This window comes from Halichoerus grypus, chromosome 8 (assembly GCF_964656455.1).
Source record: "Halichoerus grypus chromosome 8, mHalGry1.hap1.1, whole genome shotgun sequence".
NCBI classification, from domain to species: Eukaryota; Metazoa; Chordata; class Mammalia; order Carnivora; family Phocidae; genus Halichoerus; species Halichoerus grypus.
Genome location: NC_135719.1, coordinates 50,458,049 through 50,480,975, shown reverse-complemented (window position 1 = coordinate 50,480,975; position 22,927 = coordinate 50,458,049). Strand labels below are relative to the sequence as shown.

General features: G+C 47.9%; 1 protein-coding gene across 14 annotated transcripts in view; it reads right to left on the bottom strand.

Annotated features, from left to right (window-relative positions):
* Window positions 1–4,601: 4,601 nt before the first annotated feature.
* The window catches only part of HERC1 (HECT and RLD domain containing E3 ubiquitin protein ligase family member 1), a 188,747-nt gene continuing 170,421 nt past the window's right edge, over window positions 4,602–22,927 (bottom strand). For all 14 annotated transcript variants that reach the window (XM_078079228.1, XM_078079231.1, XM_078079238.1 and 11 more), the window contains 11 exons: window positions 21,666–21,768; window positions 19,948–20,117; window positions 18,221–18,359; window positions 15,238–15,407; window positions 14,036–14,205; window positions 13,390–13,555; window positions 12,500–12,576; window positions 11,477–11,729; window positions 10,667–10,819; window positions 7,849–8,154; window positions 4,602–5,235 (listed from right to left, as the gene is read on the bottom strand). In XM_078079228.1, coding sequence (XP_077935354.1) covers window positions 5,050–5,235; window positions 7,849–8,154; window positions 10,667–10,819; window positions 11,477–11,729; window positions 12,500–12,576; window positions 13,390–13,555; window positions 14,036–14,205; window positions 15,238–15,407; window positions 18,221–18,359; window positions 19,948–20,117; window positions 21,666–21,768 — 1,893 coding nt within the window. In that variant the 3' untranslated portion in view covers window positions 4,602–5,049. The remainder of the gene's footprint in view (window positions 5,236–7,848; window positions 8,155–10,666; window positions 10,820–11,476; window positions 11,730–12,499; window positions 12,577–13,389; window positions 13,556–14,035; window positions 14,206–15,237; window positions 15,408–18,220; window positions 18,360–19,947; window positions 20,118–21,665; window positions 21,769–22,927) is intronic.

Genomic DNA, 22,927 nt, shown 5'->3' with positions numbered 1-22,927 from the left:
ACCCACCCCATCCCAACCCCTCCAGGGCCTGCTGGAGGCCTCACTTGCTGTCCCCGGCCCCTTGTTGGGCCAGCGCTGGGCCCAGAAGCAGGTGGGTGTTGGCACTGAGGCCCGGCCTGGCACAATCCCTCACCCCTGTGTGGGGGGAGAGCCAGCCCCCTCAGGCTGTCAGCTGCAGGGGAACGGGAGGACCCCACTTCCTCTGGGTGATTTTCCAGTTTACCCACCATAGCTCTGGACTCTGGAAAGAGGTCTTGCGGGGATTTTATTTTCCCACTACTGCAAACGGTGTTGAAAAAACGCTTAGGCTTCCAGGGGGGAAAATGTTTATTTAAAACAGCACCACCTAGGGACGCCTGGGTGGCTCAGTCGTTAAGCGTCTGCCTTTGGCTCAGGTCATGATCCCGGGGTCCTGGGATCGAGCCCCACATCGGGCTCCCTGCTCCTCGGGAAGCCTGCTTCTCCCTCTCCCACTCCCCCTGCTTGTGTTCCCTCTCTCGCTGTCTCTCTCTGTCAAATAAATAAATAAAATCTTAAAAAAAACCAGCACCACTTAAACCCCAGGGCTTTGCTTTCATTATTTCTGATAAGCCTGAATTGCCAGCAGGTCCTGTTTGCCCTGAGCTGATGGTTTAGTGTGGGGGACAGTAGAGTCCTAGTTTCTGTCTCTCCTCTGACTGAGAGCCAGTCAGCCTTCTCCAAACCTCAGCTTTTAAATCTGTGTATTGGGATCGCTGGAGGAATCTTGCTTGCAGGGTTCTAGTAAGGATTAACACGTGTTCGTAAAGCCGAAGTCACTGCAAGTTCAGCTCAAATAGGGTAACCTGAGGCCCCTTTCCTTTTCCCCATGGAAGCTTTTTCTTTTTTTTTTTTAAAGATTTTATTTATTTATTTGACAGAGACACAGCGAGAGAGGGAACACAAGCAGGGGGAGTGGGAGAGGGAGAAGCAGGCTTCCCGCGGGCTCTCCGATGCGGGGCTCGATCCCAGGACTCTGGGATCATGACCTGAGCGGAAGGCAGACGCTTAACGACTGAGCCACCCAGGCGCACCGCCCATGGAAGCTCTTTTATAAACGACGGCTAACTTCCCTGGCAAAGCCTCTGGTGCCCAGTAACCCTCCACATACCGAGGCTCTAGCGATCACAGACCTAAAGCCGCGCTGACAGCCGCGTCCAACACTGTTTCTAGAGCTTGAATTGGGCCTCGCCCCCTCCAGGGCGCTTTGGGTCCCTGAACCAAGGGCCATCCGAGGTACACGGGAAGGCAGGCCCTGATGAGACCCAGGGCTCTCCACTCCGCCTTCTAACAGATGCTGTTCACATCACTGGGCACCGAGCAGAGCCCTGGACAGAACACAGTGCCCGGCTTCCCCAGAAACCGTGCTCGACGGCTTCTCTCAGATCCGCGGAGAACAAGGGGCATCCACAGACTCATTCATCTGGGGTTGTGGGGGGCCTCGAGGGCTCTGCAGCGCTGCCATCCATCACTTCTGACAGGTTATGACCTCTTGGCGCCTTAGTTTAGCTCTAAATAGGGCCAGTACCTTCTCTATGACACCCCGATGAGATGATGCCTCAGTGTACCGTGTCTGGAAGGTGTCCTCACATCCGTGGCAGCCTAGAAAAGCCAAGTGCCTGGCAGAACCCACGAGGCCTGGGTACCGGGAAGCAGCACGCTGGGTCCGTAAGGGGGTGATCCAGGAACACCCGACGGAGGACTGACCCCAGCTCCCACAGGGTCTAACTGTGGGTGGGGTGCTCCTTCCGGCAGGCACAGTTCGGCAAAGGCAGAGTCGGAAAGCCCAAGGCAAGCCCAGGGAAGCCAGGGGGAGATGGGAGCCCGTGTTCCAAAGCCACTTGAAAATGGCGTGGAGGTTACCTGTGTCCTCACGGCCTCTATTAGAACAGTCTACAAACTTTCCCTAGCTCCTGAATGCTCGATGCGCTCTCAGTTTTGGCCAAGGCAGCCAATGGCCACAGAGAGGAAAAGCTAGGGGGAGGGTGCAGAACCTCAGCCCCAGGGCAGGACGGTGCTCCCTGGTGGGAGGCCGGCGTCGGTCACCACATCGTGCTGGTGAGCCTGCGCAGGAAGCTCAGTACCAGCAGAGACCGGAGCCACATGCTCCCAGGTCAGGGGCTCGGGTCACTCCTTGGGAGGCGGAGCCTGTTGGCGGGACGCGGGGCTGTGAGGCTTGTCTTACAGGGACACGCTGGCCCGCTTCTGCACAGGCTGAGTGTCTGGAGGGGACTCAGCTCCCTCGGGTCCACCATCGTCAGCAGGTGTGCTGACAGGAAGCAGGGCTCCCAGCTCTAGCCTGTACACACCTGTGATCCAGCACCTTCCCTCTCCCGACCTCAGATTCGTGGTCTGTAAGAGAGGTCACCTGACACCCTAGCTCTAGGATTCCTCTAGCTCTAGGGTCCACGCCTAAGGCTTGCTTTTTGCTAAAAACCAAGTTCACCAGATACAGGTTTCATCTGACTGGCTGTGCTGGGCAAAGGCCACGAAGTGGGGAGGCCCAGAACAAAGCTGCCCCTGGGAAATCCTACATCTTAAAGGCGGGGGGGTCCAAGTTCTCTGGGGGCTCTTTAAGGGTCATAAAAACTGCAAGGATTTAGCTGAATGATCCAGCAAACAAAAAAAACTGCCCAAGTCTCCCCAGAGGGGCTGAAAATGAATTAGGGAAAATAAACACCTGTGCCGGGCCCTTTCAGCCCCTCGGACCAGGGATTCACGCCTCCCTCTCTCCCCCAGGGCTTCTAAAAGAGAATGAAGAAAAAGGACAGGTTTCCAGTAAAGAAATGGCATCTGTTATAAAATCAAGGTGTCTGCGCAGATTTTCCTTGCAGGGTCAGACCTCCTGAGAAGCCTGACAGGTGGGGCCTGGAACCATGAGCACCAGCCTGCTGGGGTACCTTTGCCCCTCAGTGCAGAGCCAAACATGGCAGCAGAGGCCAGAGCCTCTCAAAGGTTGAGGCATTATTTTTATTTAAAATAATTTCTGAGGGGCGCCTGGGTGGCTCAGTCGGTTAAGCGTCTGCCCTCGGCTCAGGTCATGATCCCAGGGTCCTGGGCTCGAGCCCCACATCTGGCTCCTTGCTCATGGGGAGCCTCCTTCTCCATCTCCCTCTCCCCCTGGCTATGCTCTCTCTTTCTCTCAAATAAATAAATAAAAACTTAAATTCTGAGACTGCAGATGTATCCTTTAGCTCAGCACACCCTCAGCCCAGCCCAGCAAGAAGGAAAAGCCACTAGTTACCAAGAACCAGCCCAGAAGGCTCTAAGAGAGCCCTCGCTTGGCATTGTCCAGGATCTCAGCAGCACACAGAGGCCTCCCTCCTCTTAGGTCCCTTCCGGCCCAGAGGGCAGTGTGCCTTCCCACCCCAGAGTGAGTGCCTCGAGCCCAGAGCCCCTCACCGCTCCTACTGACTGAGCTCTCACATCAAGTATTGAAGGTTCCTCTTTGCCCAGAACCCCTGTGGCTTCCCAGAAGCTGTTGTCTCTCCCTCTGAGACCCAATTCCAACTGAAGCCTCTTTTCAATAAAACTAAGCCTCTTTCCAAGTAATAATAGGCATTCTCACTGGGAAAGATCTATGTACCACAAACCGTATCTGTCTTCCAATTTCTCTCTGAAAACATGTATTTTCTATCTTCCTTGTGAAAAACAACTGCCTGCAAAGCTCCCCATCTGGCACCTCATTTGAGCAGGCTGTCAGCCTGACCCAGTCCCTGAAGTACACGGGAAGCAGCTGTGGCAAGAACTGGCTGTCGACGAAGATACACCACCCAAAGGCCTTGCCCTCTTCCTGTTCCCACTCCCAGCAGCCAGAGCCTTCACAGCTGCTCTCACCATGGCCCTTTCTTCCAGAACCACACACTCACTCTGACACGCCTGGACAAACGAGCACATTGCCCAGGGCCCTCAAGGGCTGGGTTCAAGCACCAAGAGTGGGACCCCTCCCCCGGCCCCCTGAACAACTCTCCACCATCCACCATTCAAGGATATGAAAGCCACTCATTGGTTCTCATATTACTTTGCACACTCACTCGCTCGTTCTCCTGCACTCACTCGTGCACGCTGAGTGCCTACCAGCAACGGCGGCCCCTGCCGCACCCCACGCCCTTCCTGCAGAGACACGCCACCGTCGACCTCCCTGCTCTTTACGCCCACCGCTGGTTCCTCACAGGCAGCACTGGAACCATGCTCCTCTGGTTAGCTTCCTCCTTGCCTGGTGGAGCTGCACCCCGCACTAGGTCTCCCAGGGCTACTCAGGACAGGCTCTTATTAGCAGGTTACACTCAAAACCCAGCTGCAGAGGAGGAGGAAGGGGGCTGCTGAGGGGATGGGCCACGGGGCTGATGCAAGGGCCTTGCAGTGAGGGAACGAAGTGTAGGACACCCGGGATGACAGAATAAATGAAAGGAGGGGCTTCCCGCTCTCTGGAGCTGCTCTGTCATCTCCACGCAAAGCTCACTCTCAGTGTGAAGGACTCTTTCTGATGGGTCAAAACGCCGTCAGAGTGAGACTAGCCCGAAAGCTCGTTCTTTCTCAGTCAGAAGCTCCACTGGAGGTAACAAAAGCAGCCCACGCTCTGGTTCCTGAATTGGCTTTATTTCTCTGCATAAGGAACCCTGCACAGGCAATTCAAATTAAAACAAAATAAATATATGAATATTCATGTAAAACTGTCCTTTCTAATGAACAATTATACACAATGTACAATTTCATGTTCACTGGGTGGATTTACAAAAATGTACCATTCCCAACTAAAAATGCACCAAAATGGTTCCATGCAAACTTATCAAAAGTGACCAAAAATGTGGAGGGAAAAACCTGACTGAGAGCACTTCGTCTTTTTTTTTGTACAATCACAGAAAAATAAAAACATCTAATTTCTTTGTTACATTTAGAGTAACTAAATGTGGCCACTGTTTATAATGTCGGTTTATGTTCCTAAACATCTATGTAGTTACCATAAAAGTGTGTCCACATGAAATTGGAAGTGAGCATTACTGAGAAAAGGGGCGGCGGCCCCGCGCGCGGTCAGTAGTCGGTGTCCGAGCCCTCGGCGTTGTCCACGTTCCGCGAGAGCATGTAGTTGTCCATGTCGATGGAGCGACAGTTGTTGATGGCATAGCGCAGGCGCTCGGCCATGACCAGCTGGCTCGAGTACGGGGGCAGCCGCAGCTGGAAGAAGCAGGTCTGTGAGGTAGGCAGACTGTCGTAAGGCTGTGGAGAGAGCGACCCGGAGCTGTGACTGCAGCATCGGGATGTCCCGGGGGGGCAGGGAACCCGGTACCACCCCCCCAAATCAGGAAAGCACTTCTCCCAGCCTTCCAGATAGGCTCCACGGACAGGAGTGCAGGGCCGACTCGAGGGGAAGGAGACCCCGGGCTGTGGTGGAAGGAACGTGGGCTCTGGGGTTTTCTGGCAAACATGCTTCCTTGCTCTCCTCACTGCCCCCCTGGCCCGGTGTGCAAAGCACGAGCAAGTTCTGCCCGGCAGGACTACGTGGGAGAACAGGCTTTGTACCCGGCCTGCCACGGAGGGGCCGCCAACAGAGCCCGCTCCCTTCCACCGGGAGGGTGCAGACCCGGAGCTGGGGCACGGAGCCCCCAAGAGCCGGCGAAATGGAAAGAACACCTGGGATGGAGCCCCTGCACGCCTCCACCCTTCCCCGTCCCTCCTCGCGTCCCTCCCCGCGGACCTTCTGCTACCTCGGCTGCCGTGGCTGCCAGCACACAGCTCACATGAGGAAGGAGCAGGAACTAAATCCTAGTCCGCCCATTAAATGGACAGTGACACAGTCACTTAAAATGATAATCATGATGGCTAGCAGCAGAAAAGTGCTCAGGACAGACTGAGCCAAACACAGCACACAAACACCACAGGCATGCCACGGAGGTGGGAGGTGGGGGGGCTGCTACGGCAGCGGGGGGCATATGTTCCCTGGCCCTCCCTGCAAATGGCGCCATCTTCCACACTCTCTGTAATGACAGTAACAATAGTACGATAGTACGTTTTTACATTTTAAAATAAAGGGACTTGCCCTTTCTTTCTTGCTCAACTCCTTGAAACCCTCCCCCTCCTCCTTGGAGCCCTACACCTGGCGAGCGCCATTTCAAAGAGGTGGGAGCAGGAGGGCCTGGAGGGCCTAGAAGCCTAACAGGGCTCGAGCCAGTGAGGACACAGAAAACTCAAATGCAGGAACAGCACAACTAGCAAAGACACTGAAGGGCCATGTCAACAGGTGCCTCTGATTTGGAAGGTGGAGCAAGGGTCTAAAAGTCACAAAGGAGGGACCCACCGTGGTCAGTTTTCTGAGGCTCAAAAGCCTCAGGCAGGGGATTAGTGGTGGATTAACTCCTGGGATGGCAGGGGTAGCCTGGGACAGACAGAAGGCAAGGGTTTTTTCCAGAGCTGAATAGAATCAAACTGTTGCCTCCACCCATCTCTCTCTGAAGCAACAAAACAGATTTACAACTTATAGTTTCTGGCAAGTCATGTAGAAAATTTATGGAAAGGCTCTTTTCATAGCCCTTCCTGTGCGTGGCCTCTCCGGCAAGCCTAGCCCAGGAGTGGAGCCCAGGCGGGCAGCTTCAGGAGGCAGCGGGGGAGGGATGGCTCTGGCTACAGCAACCTCCAGGAATAGTTACTGGAAAAACACCAGAAAGGCAGATGCTGAGACTGGCAGGAAGAGTCCTTGTGTGAAGAGGCCCTACTTTCCTTACTGTTTCTAGAATAAACACCACAGGCCCTGCTCGGAGGACTTCCCAGCTCTTGGGCGGTTGGGGAAGGAAAGAGAGAAAGAGAACACAAACACTTCTAACTTAATGCTGGGTTCAAGGAATGTACCAAGTGTCCTGGAGGTGGACAGAAGGAGATCTAAGTCTGCCCTCGGGAATGGTCAGGGGCAGCAGGAAAGCATCCAAGAGGGCTTCCTGGAGGAGATGACACTGGTGTTGGGCCTAAAGGATGAGTAAGTACTTGCCAGGCATAGATGAAAAGGGGTGTGAAGGAGAACTTACTAAAGCAGAGGGACCAGCCTACACAAAGGCACAGAAGTTTAGAAACAGCATGGTGTGTCGGGAAAAAAAGGCAAGCGGTCTGTTCTGGCCAGAACACAGTATGTGTTAAGAGGGGCCATCGGAAAGCTGGGGCAGAGACCAGACTGGAGATATTTAAGGCCACTGAAGCAGTCAGCACTCATTCTGGAGTCAACGCAGGGGGCCCCTCCCAGTCTGAAAGGAGAGTGACGTGGTCAGATGGGTGCATGAGAAAGAGGTGTCCGGCAGCAGTGTGCACTGCAGCTTCTAAGCCCTTTCCTTCCTCGGCCGTCCGGCACCACGGCAGCTGCGCTGGGGCTCTGCAGCTGGGCCTTGTCACCTACCAGGCCGCACAAAAGCAGCCTGCCTGCTCCACGACACACGCGGCACGGGCAGCCGCGGGGCACGCGCACCAGGGGACAGTCAGTATCTTCGTGAAAACACACAAGACCACGTCCCAGTGCACAAGTCACATGACGAAAAGGCACAGGAAATAAGAGGCAGAGGCAGCATGACGAGCCCTCTGCCAAGCTGAGCTTTCACTCAGGAAGGTCCTGGGGGATTTATCAAAGGTTGCTGGTTGCAGTGTGCTTTCTACAGCCAGTTAGGGCTTTTTTTCACTCAAGTTGTTTCTGAACAAGTTTTTCTGCTTGATTTTTTTTTAAGTCTGGAAATCCCAAACATTAAGCCTGAACTGGCAGGCCTACTCGAGGGTCACAGTGCGGTTTTCCCAACAGGCAAGCGGCCAGGAAGCAGTGGGGCAGACATGACGAGGAAGGCCGAGTAGCTTACTTACCCTATCAACCTTCATGATTTGAAATCTCTGAGAAATGTCAGCAGTGTTGGCCGGGAGTCGAGATCTTCCAGACACAAACCTCATGAAAAGCACGCGCTCCTCATTGGAGAACTCCTCCAGCGTGTGCCAGAACCACTGCACCAGCTGGTGCTGCTCATCTACCTCCCGGTACCGCACCACTTTCTTCAGGACTTCCACGGAGATCTCGGGCATCCCACACACCATCTGCTCCAGCTGCTTGGCCGTCAGGAGTGACAGCAGCGGCACAGGAACGATCCAGGACATCCCTTCTCGGACGGCAGCTACCTGCTCCCGGGAGAGGTCGCGTATCAGACACATGTCTGCAGACTGGGTGCCTCCCACCTGCTCATCCGGTCCCCAAACCCTCTACTTGTCCCCCAGAACTCCAAGCGCACATGGCCCACTCCCCTGGCCGCTGACCCTTTGTCCGAGCTTCTCCCTGCCTGTGGGACTTGTACACTCCTTCCGGTCCCAGGTCAAGTCAATTGAGAAGCCTGACCTCTGCCCCCACAAAACTCAGCCCACCCCCCACCCCCCGGTGTCACCCGCACTCACTCATATCCCTAAGCACGTGTGGCTGCGCACTGTCACACTGGGCTCTGTGGGCTACTCGGGCTCATCGGCGGGTAAGAAGCCCCTAGAGGACGTGTCTAGCTTCTACTGTTTTTGTCATTCATATTTTTCTTTTGAAAAGAGTTATATCCTTTTGGTAAAACTTATTTGTGCTCATTGTAAGAAAAAAAAGTTAGAAAAGTACAAAGAAGAAAGTAAAACTAGCAAGGCCTCCTGTAGGAAGGCAGTAGGAAGGATAGAGCATTTAATCGGGAGACTTGGGGTCTGAATCCCAGCTCCACCTCTTCTTTTACTTTAATTTTCTCATCTGAGAAATGAGGCAAATACCTGCTGCTCACACGACTACGATGAGAATTCTCCATGTAAGTAGCTGTGACGTGCTGCTTCCTTCTCCTAGCCCGGGGCTGAGAACAGGTCCGCTGGGGTGCTGAGGGGAAGCTGCCAGAGGCTACCCACAGTCTGCTTCAAAAACACCCCAAGGTTGTGCAGCAATGCACACCCTACACACAGACTCATTGCTGTTCAGGACTTGCTCATAAATACTTCTTCGCTCTTGGCCAACTCAGAACCATCAATGACAAAAAGGAAAAGGAAAAAGCCCGAAGACCCAAGCAGGAGCCACACCACGGGGAAGGCCCTGGGGCTGTGACTGGTACCAGGGTGTCCTGCCGGGGGCCAGGGAACAGGACTGGCCGTGAGGGCAGTCTGGATGGGCATTAAAGGGAAGACCCCAACACAAGCTGTCATGCCTGACAGAATACAAACCAAAAGCTGTCTGGAAAAAAATGAGGCTGAAGTATGGGGCCAGCTGCCTGGCTGGGAACAAATGGGGACAGCTATGGGAAGAACACTGGGTTCCAAGAGGAAGAAGTCCTCACTCCTGAGAAAGGAACAAAGCCACAGCAGAGCTGAGCTGGCAGAGAGTGGGGGGCCAATCTGACCTGAAGAGCCTAGACCCCACAGTTCAACCTGGTTTGGGACCCTAGCTTTGCCTCAGGCACTTCACGTCATTTCTCCGACTCAGTGCTTTCACCTGTGAGATGGTGATGGCAATCCTTCCGTCACAGAGTAACTGAAGGAAAAACTGCACATGAGGCAGCCTGGCCCCACACCTGGCACGCAGGAGGCAGTCAATGTATTTTTAGTCAGTTATTTACCCTGAGGATTAAAATTCTGAACAACTAGAGACAAACCCTAAGCCCTGGCTGTGTAAACAGCATTGCCCACAGGACCTGCCCTCACTAAGGGATAACAGTTTTCTGACTGGACTCGAGCCAAAGCCAGAGTCAAAGAAGGAACCAGGAGGGAAGGCCCAGAATATATATACTTCAAATTACTACATAGCCTTTGAGCCTCAGTCTAGCTCTCAAGAAGACCCTAGCGTATTCTGCAAATAAAGTATTACTAAAGTGGCTATTAAGGACTGTATAACCAAGAAACCATTTTTGGACAAAATGCTCATTTCTTGGGGGGATGTTCATTTCTTTGGTCACTCATCACATTCTCATCGTTTATTATTAAATGCTTACTACATGTCAGCACAGAACAAGGATATTTAGGAGATACACACACACACACACACACACACACACTATACACACACACACACACACACACACACAAACATATATACATAATATAATGCAATAATTGAAGAAACAAGATCCAAACTCTGTGACCTAGTTCTTAGACCACAACAAAGAAGTACTGTGGTATCTTGAGAAATTTCTAAGTAACAAAAAAGATTTCTACAGGCTACGGACCTGGAGGAAAGCTGGTCTGTGGAAGAGAGGTATTTTCAGCTGGGTCCTGAAGGGACTTCAGCAGGAGGGGGAAAGAAGCGCTCATGTGGGATTGCAAGACCAGTGTTTAGGGGTTTATTCGCATGGGCCTTGACTGACCCAACTCGAGTGGGGACCCTGAGTTGGGGACATTAAGAGATGAAGACAAACAAAACTGAGGATGAGTGAGAAGGCAGGGTCTAAAGGCCTGGTTGAGAGCTTGGCCTCAATCCAACCAGTGACCAATTTAGAGCTGTCCTAAGGCCTTGAGTAAGGAGACAGGAAACCCAGAGGTAAGGCCTGAAAAGTCTCTGAACAGGGGCTGAAAGACAGATACAAACTAACTGACATGGTAGTTCATATACCCAAATTCAGCAGTAACCAGTTAGCTCTTGTTTGAAGACAACTGCAAACATTCGCATACATGTCACATTTCAGCTCACCTGTCGGTCCATCTCATGAAGTCGATATTCAATGGCCCTCTCCACATACTCCTTCCTGTTGGAAAATGTCAGTGGGATACTATTTCCACCTGGAATTATGGGAACCATTTTGCCATCAGCGCTCTGGCCAACAAAAGAATCAAGAGGAATCATCTAAGAAGAAAAAAAAATTTTTTTTTTACTAAAAAAAAGTATATTACACACAAATATAGCAAAACAGTAACAACATTAAGAATTTTAGGGATAGGGTGGCGCAGCCGGTTAAGCATCTGACTCTTGGTTTTAGCTCTGGTCCTGATCTCAGGGTTAAGGGATCGAGCCCAGCATCAGGTTCCGCACTCAGTACAGAATCTGCTTGGGATTCTCTCTCTCCCTCCACTCCTCCCACTCGTACTTGCTCTCTCTCTCCCTCTCTCATATAAATAAATCTTAACGATAAAAACGAGGAATCGAGGTAGCTAACCATGCCACTTGGTCAGAAGGAAATGTGCTGACTCATCTGGCTGTAGTTAACAATTTCTTTGTCCTCAAACCAGGTTTGCTGAACTCTGGTCACCCCAGGCCTCCTCTCCAACTGGGTTCCCTTGCTTGTCCATTCTAGCAGAGAGTGGACCGAAGAGGAAGGAGCAGAAGCTGGGTGCTGGTGCCAATTCTACCCATGAGCATCTTTTTAAACCTCTGGGGCTGAGCTGCTAGTCAGCAATGGGACATGCCATCAGTCAATCAGACAGCAAGGGGAAGACCAGATCTGAGTTTTCCACAGAAAAATTCTAGTCAATACCAGCAGAACATGGACTGGCCAAGATTTACCTCATGGAAACTTTCCTCGGTAATCCCACTGTCTTCAATGTGAAGAATGCTATTGAGGGTCTGCACGTAGAGCAGATCCACCTCCTCCAGGTCTTCCAGGCTGAGTGGGACACAGCACAGCTGCTTCCACACCAGAGGGGCCAGGTGGAGGTCCAGAGGCTTCTTTGTGCGAATGGCAACCCCCATTAAAATTCCCAAGAACTTAAACTGCATTAAGTGTTCATCAAGGCAGGCGGAGGGGTTAAAAAGGAACCTACAAAATTAAAGGAAATACTTCAAATAAAACTGTCCTCATTTCTACTGGAAGTAAGTTATCAGACAGGTACAGCATTCGTCCAGACCTGTGCTGTTCAATATGGTAGTCATTTGCCAGATGTGGCTACTCAAATTAATTAAATAAAATTTAATGGAGTTCTTCAGTGACTCTAACCACATTCTGAGTGCCCAACAGGCACACAGGCCCAGTGGACAGCACAGGGACCATATTTTGAATTATTTTCAGAAGAACCATAAAAGAGCAATTGCATGGTCCATTAGTCCCTGAGCTACCTGCTCCAGGATGCCCTATTTCCTAAAATCATTTCATTTTATTATTTATAACTCCATGAAGCAGGATCCAAAATTCAAGGTTTGGCAAATACAGGCATAACACAGAACTGCTAATATTAAGTGCTGTGACTTGATGAATTAATGAATTTTGATGCAGAAAATTCTTCGCAGGGAGGCCATGAGGGCCTTCAGAAACATAAATAAGTCAGGTTTCATTATCAAGTCTGGGTTTCTCCTACCCCTCAATATTATCATTGAGTTGGTCCCATAATAGAGTCATGATGGAAGTGCCTCAGTTTCCTTATCTGTGAAAAGGGAGTAATAAGAGTCCCCAGTCCTTTGGGTTCTAATGAGGATTCGATGGGATAATATGTGTAAAGCCCTTAGAGCAGTGCATGGCACAGAGTAAGCGCTCAGTAAGTGAGCTATCATTATTACTGTAGATAATCGATAAGCACCTGATGACTGCCTTACCTATCCCGGTTGTAGCCCACTTCTGCGGTAGCATTGGGAGAGGGTATAAGAAGGTCAACGATACCAGTTTCAAGTTCCTGTAAAAGAAAGAACAATTTTTTGAGAAATGACAATCAAATGCATCAAGAGAACAAACTAGTTACATTAAAGATCATACTGAAAAGAGATTATTTTGAGGAATTTATGATGTTATGTGACAACTGGCCATCTCTATAATTTTTGTGGCTTTAATTTAAAGTGAAATTACAAACGTCCCCCTTGTAGAAAACATCCTGTAGTATGCAGAACTAAGATAAGAAAGTCAATCCAGGGCAGGAGTTGGGGTATCTGTGAGCAGGGTATAGTGATATTCAAAAAGACCCAACAAATAATAGGCAAAAGTTATTTATTTATTAGAAAAATCCTGCTACCGGCAAAGCGGGAAGTGTCAGAGTTGACCTGGAAAGCACAGTTGCCACTTTAGATATCAAATAAGAACTGGTCCAAACTCAGCATTTGTTTTTCTAATTCCGCTAGAGCCTGGCAGTTCTACTTCATTCTAAAAGCACCAGAATTAATCAGAGCACATGGATGGTCCTGGATTTGTCCGTTACATAAATGTAAATATGTGTCATCATCGTTTCCTCTGCCACTGTGAGAGCAGGACAGACAGCAAGTCACTGGTGGAGTCAGACACTGACATTTACCCAGTAAGGTACCTTCACAAGTCATGTCACAAGCCCTTGCTATCATTCACCTCTACATCATTAACAGCATGATTTTTATGTAAGGCTCACAAATGCATCCTTGCTACATTCATAAGAACATGTCAGACAGAGTAGTCACTGGAAATGGTAAAACAGCCACCACCTGAACAGATGACTCAGCAGGGGGACACCACATGAATATACCTGGCACATCTCTGTGATAGTATCATCAAACACTCCCCCAGCGTCGTCAGCCCCTTCTCCAACCAGCTTCACCTTCCACGCTCGCGAGGGCAGACGGAGGTCTGATGCATTCAGTTTAACTACTTGTCTTGCTATTTGAACAAAGATGGGCTTACACTTCCGTCCTCTTCAAAAGAAAAGGAAAACAGAATGAAATACAACTCTCACTAACTTCCCCAAACCATCACTTGAAGGTATCTTTCCATCAGTGAGCGAACAAGCCAGCTTAACAAAGCCAGACAGTGTGCTAGGCCCACTGTGACCACACCGGGTACTAAGGTAAACACTGTTACTCTCCTAGTTTGCAACCCAGGAAGCAAAAGCTCACAGAGATTAGTTAGGAATCACATTCATCTAAAAAAGTGCTTGCTAGGGGCGCCTGGGTGGCTCAGTCGTTAAGCATCTGCCTTCGGCTCAGGTCATGATCCCAGGGCTCTGGGATCGAGCCCCGCATCGGGCTCCCGGCAAGCGGGAAGCCTGCTTCTCCTTCTCCCACTCCCCCTGCTTGTGTTCCCTCTCTCGCTGTGTCTCTCTGTGTCAAATAAATAAAATCTTAAAAAAAAAAAAAGTGCTTGCTAGCTAGTGAAACATACACACATATGCTAACCTGGTTGATATCCTCTTTACAGTAATTTGAGGTCCATAGTTTTTGCCTTGAACCATGGTTTTTCCTATGGAGCGCACCATTGGGAGGGTGTAGACTCTTGGAGCTAATAAAGGCCGAAGCTGCCCCTGTACGATGCCCCACGTGCCAGCATTATAATGGGATGTACTGCTCTGTAAGAGAGGGAGCTTATCAGAGATGGTACAATCCAAGGCTTCCCAGAAAAAACAGCTTCTCACTTTTGGAACATAATTCTTTTTGGTTTAAAAGCATAAACCTGGATAGCAGTAACTATTAAAAAATATTTTTTTTCTGATAAAACATACGACTGTTATTTTTTAAAACTTGGAAAATACAGAAAAGGACCCACACACATGCACACACTGAATCCTCCATAACCTTCATGATCACTCTCATCTGTTTCCCTCCAGTTCCCTTCCATGTGTGCAGACAAACATTTCTCACATTGTTGAGAACACACTGCTTATGCGATTTTCTGCTGCTTTTCTCGCTTAAGTTTTTATCATAAACATTTCTCCCGCTAATTACAAACAGTTTTCTAACACTCTGTTTAGTGCTGCACAGTATTCTGCTGGCTGGCTGATTACCTATTTCTAACAATGATCTGTCAAATCTCTCATATACCCTATGACTGGTTACCCAAGGATTTCTAACAGTTTTACAAACTGATACACATTTTGGCAGGCATGCTGACACATTACACAAACAAACAAACATAGCCAGCTTGCTTTCTTCCTAAATCACTAGACTGTTCTATAAAGACAGTCAAATCAGCTGAATTTACTTTCTCTCCCCGACAGGATCCAGAATGCTCATTTGTGAGGCGATCAGGACGTCTCTGCACGCGTCAGACTCATCTACGGAGCCACTGGGACAGTGGTGCTAACGCTTGTGTGTGCTCGAGTTTTAAAATCACATGTTGGACTTTACAGAAAATACACGCTTAGCCATTCGTATTTCCTTGAGCTCTTGACAGACCAGAACATAGAAGGAAGACTAATCTGTGTCCAGCAGCACGGTTACCAGTACCTGGACTGTTCCTAAACCAGTGGTAAAATGGAAATGGAACTGTTGCCTTTTCTACACCTCTTGGGAGCTGAGAGTAAAAAATTTTAGCCATGGAAGAATATTCCTGGGACGTGGTGAGCACGTCACAGGTAGTGCTTCCCAAGCCGACACGTTACCTGGTTGTTAGGGCTGAGGTTCAGGAGCCTCCAGGACGAGTACATGAGGTCAGAGAAGTGGTAAAGCAGCCGGAGCCGGGCCCTCGCCGTGTGGATGCTGACCTCCCTGAGCGCCCCGTACTGCGGCGGCACCGCATCGGGCAGGCCCAGCTGCAGAGGTACGGACACACCTGCCCAGAGAGCAAGCAGACACTTGTAAAGGAGAATGCACTGCTTTCATTTTCAGTATTTTGAAAATTTTCAAACACACAGAGAAGCTAAGTATACAATGAACACCCATTCCTACCACCTAAATTCTAGAATTAATATTTGCCTATATTTGCTTCATCACGTTTATCAATTCCTCTCTCCATCAATTCATCTTTATGTTTTGATGCATATGTGTTTTTTTTTTTTAAAGATTTTTATTTATTTATTTATTTGACAGAGAGAGACACAGTGAGAGAGGGAACACAAGCAGGGGGAGTGGGAGAGGGAGAAGCAGGCTTCCCGCTGAGCAGGGAGCCCGATGCGGGGCTCAATCCCAGGACCCTGGGATCATGACCTGAGCTGAAGGCAGACGCTTACCTGACTGAGCCACCCAGGTGCCCCATATGTGTTGGTTTTTAAGACATCTTTTTTTATTTATCATTATGGAAACTTTTTTTCTCCTTTAATTTAGTTTCCCATTTAACTATGGGACTTAAATAGCTCCTTCACAAAAGAACAAAAACAGGGGCTTCTAGGTGGCTCAGTCGGTTAAGTGTCTGCCTTCCACTCAGGTCATGATCCCAGGGTCCTGGGATCAAGCCCCATACCAGGCTCCCTGCTCAGCGGGGAACCTGCTTCTCCCTCTGCCCCTCCCCCCTGCTCATGTTGTCTCTCTCGCTCTCTCTTTCAAATAAATAAAATCTTAAACAAAAAGAACAAAAACAAAAAAACCCCAAATTCTTCCTTTTGTATTCAATAGCTGCCATCTTCATAAAACGTAAGATGTGAGCCAGGACTAGGTAGGCAATTCTGGAAAATAGAAATGGGCAGCTCAGCAGTCACCTCCCACACTTACTAGGATCTGACAGAAAGTGACCATGATAGAATGAAAGCTATGGGTGCATGATTCATGAAAGCTTTGTACTACAAGTGTAAGAGCTCTGTAGAAGCCAAGACTAGAAGCAAAGACTGTACTCATCGTTCCCCTCTTATTAAAAACTTACAGAGTAAACCTACATCATTTGCCTTATTTGAATTTCATGTAAATAAAGACTTGCACAGCTCAATTCCCAGTTTATTTTTATTCCCAATTAACTTTATTAATACTATTAATAAAAGCTAACATTCATTGAGTATTTCTATGTGCTGAGCACTATTCTAAGAGCTTCATGCAAATTGTTTCATTTAATCCTATAGCTCCTTACAACAGGGGCTATTATCATCCCATTTTACAGACAAGGAAACAGAGTCTTAAGATCACTCAGCTTCTAAGAGGAGAAGCTAGGATTCGACCCAGGCAACACGGCTCCAGAATCTGGACCTTTAACCACCACACTGCAGAGCCTCTCTCCTGAAGTGGGAGTGAGATCTCTCTGTAAGACGAAGAGGACCCTGAGGACCTGAAATTGTCAGTGGGTGAGCAGCACTGCTCATTCTGGACTGTGCTAATCAGAAAACATGTCCTGCTTGTTTGGAATCTACTTGGTAGTCCTAATTTGCTCCCTTAGGGTATTTAACAGAAAAAAATCTCTATGGTGAGTCTTCCCCAAGGACTCAGAAGCAGAGGTCAGCAAAAAGGGAAGAGAATGCTGAGTTCCCAGGCACAAGGTTGCTTCAAGGAAACTCTAGTCCGACACACCAGAGAACAGTATAAAGAAAGGACTTAAGGGCCTGGGAGAGAAACAGCCCAAATGTAAAGAAATGCATAAGGAATGATAAATGTCCCACACTTGTGGGGAATGGAAGATGGATCCAATATGGAGAGTATGCAGTAGAATGTAAAGTACATAAATACACATTTTATTTTCTTTATATCCTTTTTTTTTTATTTTTTTATTTTTTATTTTTTTTTTTAAAGATTTGATTTTATTTATTTATTCATGAGAGACAGAGAGAGAGAGAGAGGCAGAGGGAGAAGCAGGCTCCCCGCTGAGCAGGGAGCCCGATGCGGGACTCGATCCCAGGACCCTGGGATCATGACCTGAGCCGAAGGCAGACGTTTAACCATCTGAGCCACCCAGGCGCCCATATATCCTTTTTTTTTTAAAGATTTTATTTATTTGAGAGAGTGAGAGAGAGAGGCATAAACCAGAGGAGAGGCAGAGGGAGAAGCAGACTCCCTGCTGAGCAGGGAGCCAGATGTGGGGCTTGATCCAGGAACCCTGGGATCATGACCTGAGCCGAAGGCAGACGCTTAACCAATTGAGCCACCCAGGCGCCCCTTTATATCTTTTTGTAGCTCTACAAGCATTGTATAATAAAAAGGTAGAAACTGCCTATCAGTCCTGTTACATGCTGCAGTAATATGGCAACATTGTTTTTTTCTTTCTTTCTCTCTCTCTCTCTCTTTCTTTTTTGTTGGCTGTGCCAATGCACAGACAACATGTTTCAAATGCTTAATTGGGGTCAAGAATCTGACAAATGGTCTCAGACCTTTGAATCTTTATCATTAATAGCAGGCCTTAGAAAGCTGTGATTCATCACTTCTTTTATATATGAAAAAATACTTAGTTGCTGCTCTAAAATTATACATTTTTGCTTGCCTAAGTGATGTGTTTTCTTCTTTTGGGGTGTGTAGAGAGGAAGGGCTTTTGTGATGAAGTCTGCAGAATCACCTGCTAGGAAAGTATTTACAGTGCTGGTAGCAAGAAGAGTACTATGGTTTTGTGGGGGGGGCCTGGCGGTTTCAGCATGATGCCTGATGCCTGGATGTTGTCCGAAACCGGCAAGCAGACAGTGCGGCTGGGGACCACTAAAAGAGAGGCTGCAGGAGCGCGGCTATTTCATCTCTCACCCGGTGCCCTCGGTGGGACAGGCGGCGCTGTCCAGGCAGCACTGTGGCAGCGGCCAGCTGAGATCTGCCGAACGTTCTTCCCCTGCAAAACTGTTACCAGGGTGGGTTCTCGAACATGGTTGGTGTGGCCTAAGCCAAGCTGGGAATAAATTACAAAAACAAAGAGTCAATTAAAAAGAGGAAGAGAGGAAGTCAAGATGATGCAATCTGCCTTAGGTGGCAGCAGATATAAATAAATATCTATACCAAGCGACAGCATCAAAATAATGAAATTAATTCTAATTATCTCTATCAGAATAGTCCTCACAGCTCAGACTGTCTCCTAAAAACTTAGCTGCAACAAGGCCATTCCAAATCTAGCAGATGAGTCTTAATGATGAACACATCCTTGGATTCCACTTCTAGAGAGGAAATAACTCTTGGAAAGTTAAAAAAGTAACAGAATGATCTATAGAGCTTTTATTTAAAACACACTGATTTCCTTTTAACATGGACTGCCTGGGTAACAATAAAGAATTATAAAAACATACACAGAAGCAGATTCTCATTTCTAGATCTCTGTTCTTAGGGTGTGAGTGGGATACCCAGTGTTTCAGTGGCTAAGCAGCTCGACATCATTAGGGAGGATCATGTCAGGCCCCTGCCAGCGACCTCCCTAAGGTGTCTTCAGCAGCAACTCTCTTCTCATTAAGAAAATGTGCAACCACAATAATGAGCAGCTTCCTCACCTGTTAACATAGTGATGAGGTGACCACAGAGTCAAACTGAGGCTACTATGAGTAACAATGGAGACCTTGAACTTGAGGGCCCCTGGCTCTGTGGGCAGACAGACCCAGAGAGGATTTATGGAGGAAGGGGATGTGGCTCTGCATGCAGGGCTGAAAGCCACGGTAGCAGCAGGCATCCCAGACATCTCCCACCCAGATCTTTCCCTCCTTCATATACAGAGTAGGCTGAACATAGCAACTTCTTGAATCTTCTCTCAACCTCTCAGAGGCTCAGTTTATTCCTCTGTAGAATGGGGATGACAAGACTTCCTGCGCAAACACAAATATACTATGTATACCATACTATGTACAGTACTATGTCCTATTATTAAATATAAAAGTGTTGTTTGAGGGCGCCTGGGTGGCTCAGTTGGTTAAGCGACTGCCTTCGGCTCAGGTCATGATCCTGGAGTCCCTGGATCGAGTCCCACATCGGGCTCCCTGCTCGGCAGGGAGTCTGCTTCTCCCTCTGACCCTCCCCCCTGTCATGTGCTGTCTCTCTCATTCTCTCTCTCTCAAATAAATAAATAAAATCTTTAAAAAAAAAAAAAAAAAGTGTTGTTTGATTCTTTCCATGTTCCAGATCAACTGATGCTCCCAGGACCTAATCTCACATATTACCACAATAAAAACGATGATGATGATAGTAGCAAATACCTATAAAGTTGCTGCTTACTATGTGCCCTTAATGAGTGTAGACACACACATATACTCAGTTAATTCCCTTAATCACTTTGCGATACCATCAGATTTTTTTTAAACCATGGTATAATACTTACTTGGCCACAATCAAGAGAGAGACATGAACAACTGGACTTACAAATAAATCCGTCCCATGGCAAAGTGATGTGTGTGAGACATTGTGGTAGATCTTATGAGTTTCCTAGCCTATCTGTCTCCCAAATGAGGAACACTGTCACAATTCTAGAATATGAGAGGACAAGCAAGATAAATATTTACCTGCCCTTCTGAATTGCTCCCCCAGGCATATACATCTCCAGTTGATGCCAAAGCAAGTGTGTGCTCAGCTCCAACTGCCACATCTTCGATGACCACTCCAGCCAGGACAGGGACCTGCTGTGGTCTATTGTGATTGCGAGCACGTCCCTCTGGCAAGCCTATCAAGCGATCTGAAAAAACAGTAAGAGGAAATTTATGGACGGGACACCACAGTCTTATGTTTTCTAATGAGTCGTTTAACTTTTCTGGTGGAATAGCAATGACATATTTAACTCATGATGGCAAAAGCTGCCATTCTGATAAGGTATACTGGATCCTGAGTGAATGAAGTTTGAAACAGCACCTTTGCAAAATGTCACAGACTCCTTATTCATAAAATAAATAAATCTAAAATAGCAGCTTATTTCAAACCAAGAGGCACCTCCATTATCCTCCTATTTGAGAGGACCGGCACATAGTTAAGAAAGACCCTATGGTTCTTGCATTCTAAGAAAAGACATCACTCAACTTGTCTTGTCCTCAAACTTCTAGCCAACCTCTCCCTTTACCTTTGCTGCCCAACTTCTAGAAAGTGCAGGCCAGCCCCTGTTGCCACATGTCCTCTGGAACTGTTTGGCACGGCCACATTCTGCAGCCTACCCTTCACTCTCACCACTGCACTGAGGCTATGTTCTCAAAAGCCAGGGGCAGCTCCTAACTGCCTACGGCAGCAGCGTCTTCTCAGGCTCTACCCCCAGAGCCCACATAACCTTCTGCTGACCTGTCCTCAGCGCCTCCTACCTGCAGAGACTCTGCACTATCCTGGCTCACTGGCTACCTCTCTCTCCATTCCTTTCAAAGCCAACGCTCCCGAGTCCTCCTTCTGTGCTCACCTGCCCTTTACTCATATTCTCCAGAATTCTATGCACTTCTTCTTTATTCTACACTCTCTCCCTGAGTTTCTTAAAGCCTATTAACATGGTTTTAAATACTATTATTATGCAAATCTATATCTCTATAACCAATCTCTTTGGAGTTCCAGATCCAAATCCCCAATAACTTGCTAGACATCTCCATACATATACCTTGAGTATATGGCCCCAATTCAATATGACCAAAACTAAGTTCCTTACCTAGTTCTCCAAAACCAGCTCCCTGTCCTCAGCGACATCGTTGTTCTGCCAAGACTAGAAATTTCCCTCATGACTTATTTCTTCCCCCTCCTATCTGCCTTACACACTTCTCAGTCACTACAACTTGCCAAGAAGTTCTACGTAAGAAGGTGAGTATATTGCCAGAAAATCACACTGTGGATGCTTGGATTAAGAACCCATTCAAGATCTGAACCCTGAATGCCTATGAATTCCTAAGACCCGAACTTCCATTCCCTGGAAGGGCTGGGGAATTGGACAGGATCCAGAGTAGCTCCGGTGGTCAAGAAGTGTTTATGGCAGCACAGTGTAGGCAGCAGAAAGGAGGATGGGAAGGGCTTTGGCAGGGACTCTTCTAGCAAGAGCGAAGGCTTTGGCATGAGAGGCCATCAGCGGGGAGGAGAGTTTATGACAAAGTTCATGAAAAAGGAGAAAAGTAGCTAGTGAACGAAGGTCATAGTGGCCATTCATCACCCATAACAAAAAATAACTCTATTTAGAGCACTTTCTATAAAGCTGGAAGGCAAATGTTTCTGTAATACATGTATACACAAAACAAGCAATGTTAATGCCTGGAAAATGCCTTACCTTGACCAAAGGTATACACATGACCATCTTTGGTCAATGCAACAGAAAACTGAGTTCCACAAGCAACCTTTTTTATTCCAATTCCACAAAGGACATCAACTTTCTGCAAAATATCAGTATAAAGCACAAACTTTAAAAAGGAAAATAAAAACACCTTTGAAGTTGCCTACTAGCATGTATAAACCCAAGGACTATCTTCTAATAAAAATACTCGTCACCTACCTGTTTCCACCCAAATCCACACTCCTAAATGTTATTTTCTCACACTGCTCTACAATTTATCTGAATTTGTGTGTCGGGGCGGGGGGGGGGGGGGGAGGGGGGAGGAGTGTTAGGGAGGGGCATTTGACTAAAATCCCTGGGACCTCATGTGAGTGGAATCACTCCTCTGTGCAACAGGAACCAAAGAGAATCCTGTAGCCTTTTAAACAATACTATGAGACCATGTAAAGCCATGGGCTGCTCCCAGTTAGACTTTTTCTACTTTGAGAGACAGCTTCCTGGCACATCCTTAGCTGAATATTCACCAATCTAGCTATCAAGATATTACATATTATATATGATAGAGCATCGGGAGTTGAATATACATTAAATATTTGTAGATCATGCTGCTTGTTAAAGGTATTAGGAAAACCCACTGAAAGAACTGCACAGAAGGTCTTCCGCAGAGCCAAGAAACCTTCTGTAATGTGAATATTAGCTTCTAATTTATTGTTTTCTATATTTCCTTTTTATTATTTTTTAAAAGGCACATACTTGTATAAATTAGGGGTAATAATCCGCTAATATGGCAGCTGCAAGCAGAAGGATACAAAAGATTGTTCAAGGTTCCCTCCCTCAGACACCCTGGAGATACATCTGTAACTATTTCTTCTTTACATGGGAGACAGTCCTGCATTGTTCAGCCGGTGTATGGGGACAAAGGCTTATCCTTGCACCATTTTTACATTCAGTTTAGCCATTAATGGCTTATTTAAAATCAAGATCTAGGGGCGCCTGGGTGGCTCAGTCATTATGCGTCTGCCTTTGGCTCGGGTCCTGGGACCGAGCCCCGCATCGGGCTCCCTGCACAGCGGGAGGCCTGCTTCTCCTTCTCCCACTCCCCCTGCTTGTGTTCCCTCTCTCGCTGTATCTCTCTCTGTCAAATAAATAAATAAAATATTTAAAAAAAAAATAAAATCAAGATCTAGAATGTTGGACGTTTAAGAGTAAGCAATAGACGCTTCTAAACTTCATTATGAATTACTAAAATGTTAAAGGTA